The sequence below is a fragment of the Cyprinus carpio genome, chromosome B10 (genome assembly GCF_018340385.1).
Source record: "Cyprinus carpio isolate SPL01 chromosome B10, ASM1834038v1, whole genome shotgun sequence".
Taxonomy (NCBI): Eukaryota; Metazoa; Chordata; class Actinopteri; order Cypriniformes; family Cyprinidae; genus Cyprinus; species Cyprinus carpio.
The window spans coordinates 23,979,029-23,997,575 of record NC_056606.1 but is presented as its reverse complement, the minus strand read 5'-3'; the positions used below and the strand labels follow the sequence as shown (position 1 = coordinate 23,997,575).

The following is an 18,547-nucleotide window of genomic DNA, read 5'->3' as shown; positions in this document are numbered from 1 at the left end:
ACAACTACAACTTTTATTATCATTTATTTAAGGCTAGGAAAGGGAAATTCTAAAACGCTTAAAGGGTTAGTGTATCATGATACATAGGCCTACTGTGATTTATTCCAAAGCGACTTATATGATGCATTTAATGTCAAATAATCTAAATGAAACCTCTTAAAAGACAAGTATTCGCTGTGGTTCATGTTTGTGGCATGTAGATAGAGGCGTGACATTTTGTAGTTATTTTGAATGTAACGTTACACAAATAAAAATATACATTTTACCATACGACTATAAATGACAGAGATTTTACCATACTACTATAGATGGGGGATTTATTCAAGCGAACATCAATCAATACTCAATATTAATTTAAACTTGCTGATTATTACCTGTGCACTTCAATACTGGTGTGCGCTTGACTGTAGTCGCGTCTGTGCTCATTGAGTTTATATCAAGTTTATTTAACCCATTGCAATTTATTGAAACTGTGTGAACTAGAGAGACTACTGAAGGCTTCTAAAGGCTTATTACTTAATAACACAAAAAATGTCCTGCTTGCACCTGCCAATTTAATGGCAGAGAATGGTGACTTTAGTTCACGCCACACACAAGTGCATATCCTTTTGCGATATCAATTATAATAAATTTTTAATAAAACAAGACTATATTATAAAACTCTAACTGTAGGCGATTTAATATTTGTTGTTCTCCGGTTGTCAATCAGAATGACAGTTCTTGTGTGAACATCTGCTTGTCTGTACATAGTATGCTTTATTAATAATGTATTTACTGAGTTTGGTCTTTTAAAAACACAGTTTTAATGCATTAAGCCCGTGTTTTTCATGTTAAGCAGTTTAGAATGTCCCTTAGGAAATGCCAGAAATGAATGTGGTTTGTTATTTGAAGTGATAAATCTCTGCATTCGCTTGAACGATAAAGCAGAACGTAAAGCCTTTATATTCTTAAGTGGGTTTGAAGTAAAAGGTAAATCAAAATCACTCACTCACATGATCAAAACAAGTGAAAGTCGCTGTGCTTTAGCGGTGACGGGCGTTTGAAGCGCTATTGTCTGAGATCGCATCTGTTAAACGGTTAAAAGCTCTGATCCCATTTCACATGAACAAAGAGCGTATTCGTAAGAGACAGATTAGAGAGTGGCTTCCCTCCTTACAGCTGTTGAAAACCGCCAGTATTCTTGGCAGATCTGATCGTGATGACGATTGTATTTAGAAAACAACAGTGTCAGCTTTGGCATCTATAAGGCATGTGCTAATCAGATTATCACAAACACAGCCAGAGGCATCGAGCACAACAAGTACTGTGTGCTACAGTGGTACAGGGATAATATACTATCATACACAATTATTACCATATTCATTTGTGCAACAGAAACTCCTTAGTATGGTATCACATGCAAAAAATAATAATAATAATAATATGTAAAATACAAGCATTTTTTATTAGTGTACACACTTATACATTGAATTGGTGTTGAGATGGGCTTGTAGTATTAATATGTAGTTGCCAGGTGTTTTCTTCTAGTCTCGTATGAAAAGAGTGGGATTTGTGGGCACTTGTGGGATTTTTTTTCACACCCAGAAGCAGTCATAAGTAGCACAGGTATATTTGTTACAATACATATAGGTCAAAATTATTGATTTTTCTTTTATGCCAAAAATCATTAGGATATTAAGTAAAGATCATGTTCCATGAAGATATTTTGTACATTTCCTACTGTAAATATATCAAAACTTAATTTTTGATTAGTAATATGCATTGCTAAGAACTTCATTTGAACAACTTTAAAGATGATTTTCTCAATATTTAGATTTTTTTGCTCCCTCAGATTCCAGATTTTCAAATAGTTGTATCTCAGACAAATATTGTCCTCCTAACAAACCACACATCAATGGAGAGATTATTTATTCAGCTTTCAGGTGACTGGTCTGTGATTGTTTAGGTCATCAGATCTGTGTCATCATGCTGCAGTGACTCATGGATCTGTTTACTTGTCGACTTCATTCACTAGAGTTTAAAGACGCTGAAGTGATTCAGTCCACAGACAACAAACTACTGCACTTGTGTCTTTCCTTACGCTCACTGGAAAACCATCTGACACCATGGCAACAGCAGAGGCTTCTTTAATGAGTAAGTGTGCAGAGCTAAAGGTGGACCACAGGTATGTGTGCGCTATTAATGACTGATCAGCTCTGATCGCTGAAGAAAACAACACTCCTGAAGAAAATCACAACACCAGAGGACAAACATGAGCCAGTTTACCTACTCTACAGGGTCTAGAAGAGAAACATTCTCTACTAGAGATGATCTGATCTAACACTGAACAACCACAACACCCTAGCAACCCCATAGCAACGTGTTAAGAACATCCTAGCAACCGCATAGCAACAGCCTTGCACAGTGGTGAGTTTTGCATGCACTGTATATTTTTATCAGCATCTTTGTTTCTATGCATTTAAAATGTTTTTGTACCATTTTCAGGGTTTCAGCTCAATTTTCCTCATCATTAATTGTATTATAATAATGAATGAATGATACTTTGCAGGTTTTATGAAAGTCAAATGAAGACTTTTACATCAATATGCCAATATGGTTTCTAAATGTAAATGTAGTAAATAAGTTGATTAGCAGCAGTTTTAAAATACAACTTCCAAACAGATCTCCATCACATTAATTCATTTTGCAAAAGAAAATCTTATCTAGAATATGGAAGCATTTTTAACTGTACTTCTGATCCTTGATGTGTTTAATTGTCTAAATTGTCTTAAATCAAGATACATTTAGAAGCAAAATGACATAAGTTTAGTTTAAATGAATGTGCTATACTTTGATTTTTTTTTTAATTTAATATTTTGTATTTTTAGGGGATTTTATAGTACTAAATTATATTTATGCAGTAATTAAAATCCATTATAATTATAATTATTATTCATTATAATCCATTATAACCTGTTAAGGACTTTTTTAGCATAAACCTGAAAATGTAATTTCCAATGTAAACTGTTGTAAATCTTGAATGCTTTGGAGCACGACTTAAGTGTAGTCTCTTTTTAAAGAAGACACTTGGTAGATTATTGCGGAATTGAAAAAGGTTTTTTTAAAAAAAGTGTAACTTTTTATTAATTATTGTATTTATTTAATTAATTATTACTATTAAAAATTATGACACATACACAAAAATGCTATTTTAAAATGTTACGGGAAATATATATTCACCAAAACATGTTTTACTCTAAAACGGCAAGAAAATCGAAACAAATTGTGTTCCAAATTTGAGGTTGATATTTTAAAAAATGATGTGTTGTTATTATTTTTTTTTTTTGGTGTAGTAAACATTTTTTCTAGTTGATGTTATTTTTTTATTATTTTATTATGATGTAATTTTTGACTGCCAAAAGCACAAGGATGGCTCTTTCTTTCAGAACCATTTAATCTTTATGAATCATCTCCATGACTTTGTGTGTGTGTGTGTGTGTGTGTGTGTGTGTGTGTGTGTGTTCACATACAATAGCAAAAACCGCTGAAAACTTTACTAAGGTTCACAGCATTCCGCTGAATCAAAACATTTTAAAATCCCCATTTTTTTTCTTTAGTCAGAAATGACCAAAAAACACCAAAGAGTTAAGCATAAACTCACATGTCTCAGAAAACAGGACTTAATTTCTTCATTTTGCTGTTCAAGTAAATGTATCTTGATTTAAGGATTCTTAGATATTTTGTACCGGAAAACAAACAGATAAACATCCTTAATAAAAATGCTGAGATAAGAAATTATTATTATTATTATTATTTTTTGGCAGTGTGTGCAACATTTAATGCCATGACTTTAGGAATAAGTCTGGAAGAGCAGATTAACACTTTTTAACCCTCACAGAAACCCTGCTTTGTAACCCCTTTCATTAATTTTTTTAAATTTAAGACGAAATTTAAGAAGATAAATCACTGATGCTGTCAGTCCCAAACATTCTGTTAATCGTCTCCTTTTGTGTTTCACAGAAGAAAGTAAATCACACAACATGATGTGAGTAAATGATGACCTTCATTCATGGCTGAACTATCCCTTTAAATATTTAACTTTTTTAAAGCACATTCAAGCGCCGCTTTTTTCCCAGGAACTCTAGTATATAAAAAAAGCCTCTGGGCCCGATTGCATGTGACAGTGTCCAACACGCTGTCCATGTGATTGAAGTGTATGGCAAGAGTCAGTCGAGTCTCTGCCAGAGCTTAAATGTGAGTCTTTTGTCCCTTTTTAATAACTGCATAATTGCACAAACTCCCATGTCAATTATAAAGGATAATCACTAATTAGCTGATGGCTGGAGTTAAAAGAGAGGAGAAAACTCACAGATGAAGCATAATGCAGCCTCTCCACAACAACACATTAAAGCACACAACTATACTGATTATATCGCCAGGGATTTTGTTTCTTGTTAATGTCTTTATGGTGATTATTAGCTTCAGAAGAGTCTCTCCTAAACACAAAGACATAGAGGGCCTTTTCTCCAGTAGAAGTGCTGCTAATGCTGCAACAATCGACAGAAGAAAACAAGTAATACCCTGAAGCACTGCAGTGTTGCAATGTGCTGCAAAAATGAAATACAAGAGATCAACGGATGAAGCCATCCTCCTGCACACTAATGCAACGTCTAAAACACAAGCATTTAATAAAGTGCTTGTTTGTGCACATCTCTTAATTATTCTAAATAAAAAGTTCCTTAATGGTTCTTTAATGATATCAAAAGTTCAATTTAGAAACCTTTTATTCTAACGTGGATCGTGTTGGGAACACAATTGCAAAGAGAGCGTTGTTTTGGACGGTGTTGGCTTATGTATAGCTGTGTCTGCACATTAAACTATGATACAGAAGATAGTTTCTGGAACTGAACCAGAAAAGTGTTCAGCGGAGCAACAAAGGGATTCTGAAATGTAACTTAACACTGTGACTCACTTACTTCTGATAGATGTTATAGCTGCACTGTCACTTTACCATCTGCTATTTTTATAGCATATTTACAATTTAAATATTACTTAAATAGTGTTAGATTTTATTTTTGCTGTGTGTGTGTGTATATATATTATTTAATATGTCTATACATTTAATATGTCTATACAGTTTTTATAATTTTTACTGCTGTCAAACGATTAATTGCAATCAGTCACATCCAAAATAAGTCTTTGTTTACATAATATACGTGTGTGTACTGTGTTTATTTATTATGTATATATAAATACACATACATTCAGTATATATATATATATATATTTTTTTTTTACATGTATATACATTTATTTTATTATATTTAATATTATATATAAATATATTTCATATTTAAACAACATTTTTCTTATACATGCATGTGTTTGTATTTATATATGCATAATAAATATACACAGTATACACACATATATTATGTAAACAAAAACTTTTATTTGGGATGTGATTAATCGCTTGACAGCACTAGCAATTTTTTATTTTAGTTTTAGTTATTTTAGTACTTCAAGTTGAAACTGAAATGAGAAATGCTGCCTTGGCAACCAGTTCAAAAATACTAAATAAAATGTTTGTTTTTTAATATTTTATAGTATCATTATATTGAGATATTAATATTGTTTTCTATTAATATTAGAGTTTAATATAAAGAGTTTTTTATACAAATTTGTTTTTATATTTTGCTTTTTTTCCATTTTGAAGTTTCAGTAATTTTACATTACATTTTTTTCAGTTTGTTATTTTAGTACTTCAAGTTAAACTAAATTAAAATGAGAAATGTTGCCTTCACAACTAATTGAAATAAAAAATGTTTGCTTTTTATATTTTATTGTATTTCAGTTAATTTTTATATTATTTCCAGTATTTTTTTTTTATTATTTAAAATCATTATTATTATTATTTCTATAGTTCTTATAAATTACCTATATTTCACATAAAAGTTGTAAAGCTATATTGTTTTTTGCATATCACTTTGTTATATACTGCATAACATTTGGTGTGTATATATGTACAGAATTTACAGATTTGTGTGTGTGTGTATATATATATGTATGCATTATTATTATTTACTGTTATTGCATGTATTTATTGTTTAGCCTGTGCTTGCACATATAGAGACCTGTCTCACTGACTCACCGAGCATTTGTTGGGTTTCTCCCCGGAGTGGACCCTCATGTGGATGAGGAGCTTGTAGCGTGCGTTGAAAGGCTTGTGTTTGCGAGGACACCCAGCCCAGAAGCAGGTGAAGTCCTCGCCCTTGCGCTGGTCGACGTGGATCTTCTCGATGTGTTTGACCAGCTCCTTTCGCTGGCCGTAAACAGCGCCGCAGTCCAGCCAACAGCAGCAGTGTCCTCCGCTGACGTCCTCCTCCTCGTCCTCCTCCAGCATCGGAAGGACCACGATGTTGTCTGAAGACGCCGCTGGCATCTGAACATGAGATGCTCGCAGATGGGTGTTATAGGGCGGTGGAGGGCCTCTAGGAGGACTAGGAGTCCTAATAATAGTGGTGGGTTGTTCGAATTGATGTTTTGTTGGTGGTGGGGTGGTTTTTTTTGTAGTTTTTTTGTTCTGTCCAGGTAGAAGTTGGTGCTCCACTGCTAGATTGGTGAACTGGTCTTCTAGTGGCGTCACCTCTAACTGCTGCATGCGGAAACTCTCGGTGTCATCAACTGACCTGTCTTTGGTCATGTGTTTGCTGGGGTTGGGATGAGAGATGCAGCTGCCTCTGATGCCCAGCAGGTGTCCACAAACATCGGCCTGCAGAGGAGAAGGAGTGGGGCGCGAGGCCGGCGAAATGCGGGAGCCGATGATGTACGCCACCAGCGACGTGGGAGAGGTTCTGATGATGGAGTTGAGGTCGAGGCCGATGCCATCCGAGAGCGGAGACAAGGACAGCGCTCGCTTTTTGCAGCGGGCTGAGAGCCGCGGACTGCTGGCGTCCTCCTTGAAGAGATAATGTGGTAGAGACGTGGGGTTGGAGACGCATTCGGACACGGAGGTCCCGGGAATGAGATTGGGATCAGCTGCTTCTGAAGTCTGGTTAAACCCTAGCCCTAAAGGAGGCAGAACGCGGTAATCATAGGGCCAGTCCAGCTTACTGCTGCGAACCGATTGTGTCTCGGCGATGCTGAGGGTGGTCGAGGCCAGGGATTCTCTGGACAGCAAACACCTGCGATAGATCACCCATAAAATTACAGCAAAACGTCCAAGTATCGTCAAGTTATGTTTACCACAGAGCTTATTGACTCATGAACAGTGTTGTGAAGCAACTAGTTACATGTAACTAAATTATGTAATTTATTTATAAAATAAATGTAATTGTAATCAGTTACTGAGAAAAAATGTGTAATTATAAAACGGATAGTCCCGGTCCTTGATTCTGATTGGCTGAGCCGTGTTTGGAGCTGTTGTAAATTACTCTACAAACATACAACTTTGTTTACTTCTGTGTGTTGCTCGGCAACCACTTTGTTACAACCACAACCGTTTGTGAGGAACTACATTGTTTGGTGGAAGAATACTGTTTTTATTAATATCATTACACTTTATTTGCTCTGTTTTATTCTGTGAAACCTTACTATGTATATGGAACAACCGTTTTATAAAAGCAATAAGCCCCATGAAGCCGTGGTTTACAGTGAATTTATAACAGCTTAGCTGTTATAAATTCACTGTAATCCACGGCTTCACGGGGCTTATTGCTTTGTTAAATTACAGTTACTTATGAAAATGTTAATGATTACAAAGGGGGTTACATCTAATTTAATACATATGGATTTCATCTATTTCTTTCATAAATTGCAGTGACTTCTCTAATATATGACACACCAATGTTTCAGGAGTTTAGGACACATGCTTATTCAATAACTGTTGTATTTCCTGTTTGTGTTTATGTACATACTTTTTTTAAGATTAACAGTTTTTTCCAAGCCATTATTAGATGCCAGAGTCAAAGCCATGCAGAGACTTGATTTCAAAAACAGTATCATAGCTGCTAAACTATGTCTTGTTATGGTTTTAAATCAGTTTGAACCTCAGAATGATCTTAAAGTAAGTCTGGTTTTGTGGTGGCTGTGCTTTAAAATTTAATTATTATAATCTTAATGCAAGGGATAAAGGATTGCAGAAGTGATAGGAATCAGTGTTGAGCGCTTCTGTAAGGTTAACCCAACCTGATGTACATGTTTGGAAATGATTATCAGTTATTTAATTATCAGAAAAGTAATAAAATGTAATCAATTACATTAATAAAGTAATTTAAATAGTTACACTACATAGCGTTCTACTAACATTATTTTCACCTAAACTGTTATTTTGAACATTTATTGTTAAAATGTACAGTTTTCTTGTCATTATTAGAACATTATTTAAAGGTTATAAAAACAGAAGCACAAATAACATCATGTTCATCTCAGAATGTTTTCTCTCAATGTTATAAGAACATATTAGTAAAGTTATAAGAACATTCCATGAACATTACTTTAAGAATGTTTTGTCCAACATATAACTTTTAAAAAACATTCATTGTTGGCTGATAAGAGACAAACGAATGCTTTTTGCATGCTGAGAGAACAACATGAGGATGAGAAAATAATGGCGTGCCAAGTCTGAATATGAAGAGGCATGAATGAGACTTGAACGCTTTTGGTAGAAAGGAAGGTTTTCGGTGGATAATGACTATATCAACCTGTTCGGTCTTGGAATATAGTGCAAATGGACTATTTATATGGTACTTTTTGGAGTTTGAGCCTATAGACAATGCTTAAACATACATAAAAACATATGCTTTTGTTTGTTATGGAATACAGAAATTCACTCTTATTAAATATTTATTTGTTCTTCACTGGTGTGTTTTTTATTATTTTTTATCATTGGTGTATTTTTTTTATATGAAATGCTCTTATAATTGTTAAAACGTTCTTCACACTAACATAAAAATGGTTCTTTAAGAACTGATCACTGAAAGGTTCTTTTAGGAACCCATAATGGTTCTTCTGTAGCATCAGGGTGAAGAACTCTTTATTTCTACCTGGCGTCAGTGAAGGGAACAGCGAGTGAATGATGAGCGCCGCTTTGGACTGAAGTCTGTGAAGAAACCGGACCCAGACTCTGGACCAGCCTGGCATTGCTCATCACCTGCAGGTTTGAACCGCCACACGGACCAAACACTCTTCTGTTCATCCCCAAAGACAAGTAACCTGAGAAAAAGTCACGTTCCATCAGACGTTCATGATTGATAATATTGATCAACTTCTCCTGCATTATACTGTATAAAATACTGTAAAAACGGCACAAAATCAAACTTTCAAGTTTGTGAAAAGTCTTGAACTCCTGCAGTTCATACTCTCAGGATAAGATCTAGCACTTAAAGAGCAGGAAAAACTGGCCCTATAAGACTCTAAACCAGCAGAGAACATAATCAAGCTCTGCATTTCCAGTAGATCAGAGGCAGTACTGCCCTGGAGATATAACTATTTTTCTTTAGTGGTATTAATGAGCTGGGGATATAATTATTTTATTGGTCTGTTCAGATGCATATCCTGATTACTCAATACTGCTTATTCTACCTTTATTGTTTTCATGGTGTCGATTAGACATAACTTCATGAAAACATCTCATGTTTGCAGATGCCCTGGAGCACAAAACCAGTCATAAGGGTCAATTTTTTGAAATTGAGATTTATGCATCATCATCAGCTGAATAAATAATCTCTCCATTGATGTGTGGTTTGTTAGGAGGACAATATTTGTCTGAGATACAACTATTTGAAAATCTGGAATCTGAGAGGGAGCAAAAAAAAAAAAAAAAAAGAAAAAAATCTAAATATTGAGAAAAATCATCTTTAAAGTTGTTCAAATGAAGTTCTTAGCATCATGCATTATTACTAATCAAAAATTAAGTTTTGATATATTTACGGTTTTTTTTTAGGACATTTACTAAATATCTTCATGGAACATGATCTTTACTTAATATCCTAATGATTTTTGACATAAAAGAGAAATGTATAGTTGTGACCCATACAATGTATTGTTGTCTATTGATACAAATATACCTGTGTTACTGATGACTGCTTCTGTGCTGCAGGGACACATTTGCAAAGTGCAGAGATTCATGGCTCAATACTGAAGGCCTATGGTGTCTTTACATGCTCTGCAAATTTATGCTGATTATTAAATATTACGTTTAATATTGTTGTTGCAAATTGTGCTGATTAAGTTAACTAGCTGGTTAATATATGATTGAGGTTTTGCTAAAAAACAAAAAAAGACCATCTCAGAAGCATCAATATTACTAGGTTATGTTCTTTAAAATTAAAAACCTAGTACGTTTTTGTAAAGCAAACGTAACATTTAACAAAAAGCATTTTGTCCTCTATCGTGATATTTTTGGTCTCTCTCAAATAGAAACACATGAATAGTCATGGAATTCCTATAACAAACCCGTAAAGCCAAGGAAGCGTTTCTGCTCTGTTGAGTACTAATGAGTTTCTCTCTCTGCTTTGGTTTCATGGCTCGTTTGGGTACAAGCTTTCTGCTTGGTTAATCATCAAAACTGTGAGAGCCAGGGTTTGGGGAGAAGACAGGGACGGACGCTACTGAAGTATAGACCAGTATGTAAATCAGTACTATGTGTTTTTAAGGAGGACGAGACAAGATGATGTCCAGAGTTGTCTAGCTGAGCATTATGGGTAAAGTGGAGCTCAGACAAGAAGATATGATCTATTTCCCCTATCCCTTTCAAAATAGAGTACAAAAGCAGTCTTAAGTAGCACAGGTATATTTGTAGCAATAGCCAACAATACATTGTATGGGTCAAAATTAAATTGGAGATGTTTATTGTTGTGTACCATTGTCCAGGCAGCTGGGTCGAGCTGACTGTTTGGGAGAGGATGCTGGGAGTGAAAGGGGAGGGGCTTGATGTCGTGAGGACTGCGGAAAGCCCAGCTTCCCATTGGTCAGCACCTGCCGGCGGAGGCTCAGCGCGGGAAGAAGGGCCGGGTTTCCAGACCTGGCATCGGGATGGAGCGATGGAGAAGAGGAGTGACCCGTCTGGACCCTCAGGTGAGGAACCTGAGCCGGACTGGACGCAGAAACCAACAGGTTACAGCCTTTCCCGTTCATGTCCGTCACTGGTCGGCACAGAACATCATCTTCTGTGTTCAGATTTACACAGTCACCTGATGAACGTGAAGCATGGTCAGATTTCAAACAGCTGAACATTCGATTGGAAAATGTTTGGTTTGGTTACCTGAAAATGTGGCCTACATCTAAATGATCCACTTTTTTGAGTCAAAGCATTGACTACATTAGGTTGCACAAGTCAGTCGTAAGGATCTGATGAGGGAGGGATAGTTAGCTCCTTACACTGTACTCTATGTGAACTGTAATGCAGTACAGTTTTTCCACAGAAGGTCAAAGAGTGTCTAAAAGTACCATGGTATTACTTGATAGCATCACTGTACTTGTTTTAAAGGGGAAATAAAGTGAGCTACAGTTGCTAGGTGTTTAGTGGGTTACTTATAATAATGTTTTGAAACACATGATTTGCTAACAGTTCCAAAAATAATTGTAAACATTAGATTCAGAATTTAATGTTACATTTAATGTTAACTATGTGACAATATTACAGTAGCCTATATTTAAATAAGTACATTTTAATATAAAAATAAATAAACCGCTTCAGACGAATTTCTGCCGCGGTGACGTCATCGGGATAAAATAAACACCGCCAGAAATAATCGTAAAAATTAGATCTTTTTTTAGATTCATTTTTTTATGTTAGTTTTAATGTTAACAGTCAGACAAATGGGCTACAGTTTATTTTAAGATTTCGTCGTGATGGTGCTCTTTATGAAATCAACGGCTTCAGACGGAACTTCTGCCGCGGTGACGTCATCGGGATATAATAAACAGCGACAAAAATAATTGTAAAAATTTGATATTTTCAGATGAATGCTGTTAATGTTTTAATGTTAACATTAATACATAAATACAGTGTTCTTTATGAGCTGTTCGGTTTTTACTATTAAATTATTAAGCTTCATTATAGCCTAATAAAATCAATCATGTGAAATAAACATAAATAACTATTTGAAATCGCACATTCACGAATCATGAATTCATTCGTCCATGAAACAAATGAATACAATGAATCAAAAACCTAATCAAAGGTTGAATCTCGTTTATGGATCATGTTTCCGACAGTCACTGATGAATCACGTCGGTTTGACGTCACTCGGTGTCGGTAAACTCACCTGGTCAGGTCTCCTCATGTCCCCTTTATCAAAAGAATAGAGCGCTTCAGACGAACTTCGGCCGCGGTGACGTCATCGAGGGCGAGTTGGTTATTTCCCTCATTGCGGGTGAGTCTGAGCGGAGTTTGTCGTGTTTTTAAAGCGTGTTTGCTGTCACGCTGAGTGAATGTGAGCTGCTACTGCTGCTGCTGTGTGTTCCGTGTGGGTTTTGGGTGTGGGGTGCTGCTACTGCTGCTGCTGTTGTGTGTGGGTTTGTGATGGTTGTCAGGGGCGGGTAAAACCTCCAGCATGTGAATGTTTGGCAGCATTACATCATGACACGATTTAAAAACACCATATTTGGATTGTTTTGGGATCCACATACGTTTAATTAATATAATTAATAATTAAACCGACGTTACTTTAACTTGTATAATAACGTTTGGAAGTATGTGCATTATGGAGTTTAATATTCATGCAGTGCATTACAGGATTTACTTTGAAACAATTTTCACTCAGAAATAATTACAAAGACTTAATTTATAATAATTGCAAAGAACATAAAAACAGAAGACATAAAATATATGTTAAGTCAAAATATTAATAAATAATTTAATAGTAGGCTATATAAACACTGAGGATTGGTGTAGGATTTCTTCGAAACAATTTTCTCTCAAACATTGCTAGTAAATTTCACAATTAATTACAAAGAAATGGCGAGTGACACTGAATTCAATCAAAAGTGTAAATAAAATAGAAATATATATAAAAAAGCTAGTAAAAATGACAAAAGCACAACAATTAATTACTAAAATATTGATAAAAACAGAGTGAAATAATTGGGTATAAGGAAAAAAATATATAAAATAGCAGCCAAGTCAAAATATTATAAATACTATTATTGTGTATAAACACTGAAAACATTAGGTGTAGAATTAGCTCTGAACTCAGTTTTCACTCATTGCTATTAAATTTAACCACCACTACCACCAACAAAAAAGAATCAGCAAGTAGCATTGAACTGAAAGAAACATTTTGAAGTAGAAAGGCAGAAACTGTTTCTTTTTTATGCAAAACACACTCCAATAATCTGTTTTATTTAAAACTTTGAAACTCAGTGTTTATGGTGTAATTATGTGCATGCTGATGGTGTAATATGAATGTATGTCTGATGTTCGTGCTCCGAGTGCTCGGTGATATGTTGATAGGTGTTGATTAGTTTTGTAATGGTGTATCTCGCAGGTGACCTTGTGTAAGTCTGCTGGCTTGAAATTGCTCATGACACTTGCACTTGATGAAATGCTTGATTGATTCGAACACTGCAATAAAAAAGCACATAGAAATGAAATAGATGTTCATGCACTAAATAAATAAATAATGCACTGGTACCCAGATCCTTCAGTGTTCCGAATAGTGTTTTATTTTCATATCTGGTTCGATCTAGTTTCAGTCCAGACTTGAGTGTTTGCACAGTGAGTTCTGCTGCTTGTCGTCATAGCAACAAGGTTGTTTATCCTTCAGCTGATAAAAGCCCAGTGTTATTACAGGACTCATCTGTGATCTAGTGCTGACCAAACAGGAATAAATGCTGGCCTCTAGTGGAGAAATGACAAGGCAGTCAGAACAGGCCTGAGCTTCTGCAGTACCGATTCTCTGCATTCATTGTGTTAGAAATTAGGGCCATTTGTGTTTTGCTCTGTAATGATCTGTTCACACTAATGCAGTGCTGATAGTGGATTGGCAAACTGGCTTTAGGTGCTGCTGGACTAAAGAATTAGACATGAAATTTATTGTTGCCTCAATATTCAGAACTAATTCTTTCATGATTGAAATCAAAACTGAAACCTACAATGGAAATAAAATCAAAAATAAACACAAGACAAAAAAAAAAAGAAAGAATAGTTGCCATTTCCCGTGGTAACTAACTGAAATAAAATACGTTTGTTGATGTTCTAAAATTACTAAAACTATAACTGAAATAAAAATAGAATATTCAATAGAATAGATTATAAAATAAAATACTGAAAAACAAAAACTCATAAAAAGAAAAAAGCAAATGAATTTAAACTACAACATTTAAATGAAGACTAAGCTAAGTCAAAATACTAAATAATTCTGGTGTACACTGATATCTGCTGTTTACTAAAACTATTAAAACTAATGTTTTTGTTAATTGAAATAAAACTGAATTAAAATATAAATTAGATTAAAAGCTTCAATGAAAGTTTTGAAAGGTTATGTTGTCATGGCATCTAACTGAAACTAAGTAAGTACTGAAATCACTCAGACAAATTTATATAATATTAATAGCATTATTAATAGCAATTTATTAAAAAACTAAAATTCACAGAATAATGTTACAAAAACTTAAACTATAATTTAAATGAAAACATAAAATATTAAAATATTTAAAAATATATTATATTTGTTAATGGAAGTAAAGTAGCTGAAAGTAAAAAAAAAATGCTTTTAAAAATAAATCTATCTATCTATCTATCTATCTATCTATCTATCTATCTATCTATCTATCTATCTATCTATATGTGTGTGTGTGTGTGTGTGTGTGTGTGTGTGTGTGTGTGTGTGTGTGTGTTGAATTATTTAGCCATTATAATGATGGAAAAATAATGCAATGTTTAGTAATGTTTTACTAAATATAGAAAGAAAGAAAGAAAGAAAGAAAGAAAGAAAGAAAGAAAGAAAGAAAGAAGTATTGCCTGATTCTGAAGATATATCAGCATTTTTATTTGAAACTATTCCTAAAATGTGCAGTGACATCTGAAAGCATTGGATTGGATGGAAATTGGTTTGTTTCTCCAGCAGAGGGCAGTAGAAGAACAGACACAGACTGTCTCAAACAGGTCCTTTAGGTGAAACTGCAGTGTGATGATTTGATTCTGGTCAGAGAAACAGCAGGGTGGTGTTATTGTTTGACTGTAAAATGAAACTGAGCTTTGCCAGAATCAATTTCCATAGTTAAAATGTAAATCTAGCAGCTTAGAAAAGTCAAATCAGCTTGTCCATCCGTGAGAAAGACATTTGTAACAGCAGTGCTCACTGTTATAGAACTGTAGTCTCGACCAGTTATGATTAATGCCAAATTCACTATACTGTACATTCATCAGTCAGCCATGCATTTATCAAACACAATGGATATTTCTATAACACCAGAAAGCAGCTGAAAAATTAACCCAAACCTTTAAACAGTGACCGAAACTTTTCCATTAATGGGTGAAATTAAAATCAATTTGAAGGCAACTTTTCTACCCTTTTTAAATGTTTGTATCCACCTTACATTTACATTTATTCACTGAATGCATTTTGAATAATTATAAGACATAATAAGGTTGTTACCAATCAAATGAAATCAGACAAAATCCATCTTTGGACTGCAGAAGCTGAATCTGAAGATGCATTTACAGAGACTGTGTAAATATAAGATTTATGGTTTAAATACAAAATATATTGAATATAGAAATATGAAATTTTGGGGATAATTTAATTGTATTTTAAATATGAAACTAAAACTGTCAGTAGGTGGCAACATATCATTATCTTAATGATTGATTGATTGATTCATTTAATGATTCATTCAAAACACCTGATTCATTCAGAAACGAAGCAAGACTTTATGAATGAGTCATTGAATCATTGACTCACCCGATTCGTTTAAAAAAAACACTGAATTACTCAAACACTAAACAATTATTTTGGAGCAAAAACACTCAATATTGACAATATATCAGCTAACAAAAATATTTTCTGAAAAGATTTAGCTAGCGCTCCTATTAAGTGATGCAAACGTTATTTCTGAATGTTCTTTAACGTTGAAAATATCAATATTCTAAAAATGTTTTAAAAAATGTTTTTTTTTTGGTTAAGGAAATATTACAGGAATGTTACTTTTGAATGTTCTTTGAACATTCTGAAACAACATTTAAAAATGTTTCAAATAAAGTGTCTCAGAAGTAAAACATAACATGTATGAAGTATAAATACCATTTGTGTTAATGTTTTGAGAACAATGTTAACAAGCATAACTTTGAATGAACATTCTATTAATGTTACTTTGTTTGTCACTTTGAGAGAACGTTGCCAGAATGTTTCTTCTTAGCTAGGATTGTTTCTAAAATGTACTTAAGTTATAATCTCTCTGTTTATTAATTATATACCACTGGATAATATAATGGTATAAAAGCTGGCACAATGCTGCGCTCATGAAAGCTGAAGATACAAATGTTAATGAAAGCCCTCACTCAGTAAGTCACAGATGCAGGTCTAAAGGTTTCCTCAGTTCCTGCATGAATATAATGCTGCGTTTCTCCCGACTCTGAGGAAAGCTCTCCTGTGATTAATGGAGAGCGCGGCACCCATTTGAAAGGCTCTGAGAGCTAATTTCTGCTGGATAATGTCACGCGGCGTGTGAATGTCACCAGCTCCGTGTTCAGCTCATCAGGAGAGAGAGAGCGCTTCACTCCCACAAACTCCTGTTGTTCTCAGATGCTCTCAGGCTAGCTGGAGGTGAACACATACATGAGAGGAAATGAAAGACGTTAAAGTCTCTCCATGCACTGCGCTCTACTGTACTCCAGTGATAAACTCCAGCTGAATCATCAGCGTCTCATTAGGAAGAAATGCTGTTTTAATTGCAGGAGTGCTCAGGGCTTTGGCCCGAGGCAGACTAGCATTCCCTTCTGTGATGCTGAGAGTTATAAAGAGCACTGAACAGACCAGCGTGAACCTTTAATCTCTCAGACTTTCTAGAAACTCGAGGATACGAGAGCAGGTTATGCCCCTAAACAATAACCCTTCTAGACTGTGTGGGCTTTATTTATTTATATATTTATTTTAAACGACTTTGTGACTTCCTGTTGCAATACTTCAGTACAGTAAAAGTACAAAAAATTGTTATAATTGTCATTTTATAATGAATCTATAATTATAATTATTATTCTAATTTTTAATTTTATTTATATCTTTTTAAATAATTATTTGTATAATTATTTGTATATTTTATTTTATCTATAACACACCTGTACATACAATTTATTTTATTTTTCAACTTATTTTTTATTTTTTATTTTTGTATATATACATAAGTATTTTATTCACATCTTTTTTTTTATTATCTGTGTGTAGTTGTCTCTGTGTACTGGAAGCTTGTGACACCAAAACAAATTCCTTGTATGGGCAAACATGGCAATAAATCTTTTTCTGACTTCTGATCATATATTTATCTATTGTTTTATTATTCTTTTTTTTCAGTAATATAACCCTAAAATAGGCTTGTCAGCTAAAGGGGAAAAACACATCATATTTAAGTTGATGTTCATCCAGTCACACTTTTACCCGATCTTTGATCTGTCATTTGATAATGTGTGTAATACAAACACAATATTTACATATTCTTGAGAAAGATATTGGTATAGTTAGTCATAACAGACACATACAATACAGATCTTGATATGTGGCTTTATTCATCCTCAAACGTGTCATGAACACAACTGGAACTGTTATTGGGAGTTATTTATGGTTATTTGATTTGGAGGAGCGCGACGATTGAGCAAAGTATGATTTGATTATGTTTTGTTTGCTTTTTATTGTGGCGGCGTTTGTGAGCACCGAGATTCGCATTAAACATCCTGTGAAATTCACCGTGTCAACATAGTTCTTCAAAATCCAATAAAATATGTCAGCACGGTTTTCATGAACCCAATAAAATGTAATTTTGAGGCGAGCAGATGTGTGTGTGTTCTTTAAGGTCCTCTGCTGCTCTTTTCCTCCAGGGTTATAACTCTCATGTTTTCCTAATTAAAACATGGAGAGCAACACTGTTAACGACTGACCGCTTTACTGTATGAGCCGGTGACATTAAACAGCTGTTGGTTTATGTGATGAACTGCTTGTGTGTGTTTGTGTTTGTTCAGTATAAAGTGGTTTAAATAATTCTTATTTAGCATTAAAGGCCTGTATTGTGTTAGAAGCGTGCAGTGTGTAATGAACAGATACTCACTGCTGCTTCTGTATAATACAACTTTAGCACACAGGGTCAAAAAGTACCATGTTTTTACCATATGACACATGTGGTACCACCAAAGTACTAATGTTAAAGAGATTACATGACGTTATTGGGTGTACTGTCACTTTAAGACATGAACAGAAGTGAAGTTAGTTTTTGGATAAATTACTGGTTTTAGTAGCTGTTTTGAACAGATTCTGAAATTGAAGTGGGATTATTATATTCAGAATAACCCTAAATGATAAAATAAAAATCAAAAGAGCAATCTCTGATCAATATTTTTACTTTAGGTCTTTGTAGA

At 34.3% G+C, this 18,547-nt stretch overlaps 1 protein-coding gene and 1 long non-coding RNA gene across 3 annotated transcripts in view; one reads left to right on the top strand and one right to left on the bottom strand.

The window, feature by feature from the left end:
* The window catches only part of LOC109113095 (zinc finger protein GLIS3-like), a 28,321-nt gene extending 19,041 nt beyond the window's left edge, over nucleotides 1-9,280 (bottom strand). The window contains exons 1-2 of the mRNA XM_042733322.1: nucleotides 9,024-9,280; nucleotides 6,131-7,163 (exon numbers count right to left, since the gene is read on the bottom strand). Coding sequence (XP_042589256.1) covers nucleotides 6,131-7,163; nucleotides 9,024-9,256 — 1,266 coding nt within the window. The 5' untranslated portion in view covers nucleotides 9,257-9,280. The remainder of the gene's footprint in view (nucleotides 1-6,130; nucleotides 7,164-9,023) is intronic.
* Nucleotides 9,281-12,220: 2,940 nt separating this feature from the next.
* The window catches only part of LOC122138767, an 80,649-nt gene continuing 74,322 nt past the window's right edge, over nucleotides 12,221-18,547 (top strand). For both annotated transcript variants that reach the window (XR_006155793.1, XR_006155792.1), the window contains exon 1: nucleotides 12,221-12,356. This is a non-coding gene — a long non-coding RNA (uncharacterized LOC122138767). The remainder of the gene's footprint in view (nucleotides 12,357-18,547) is intronic.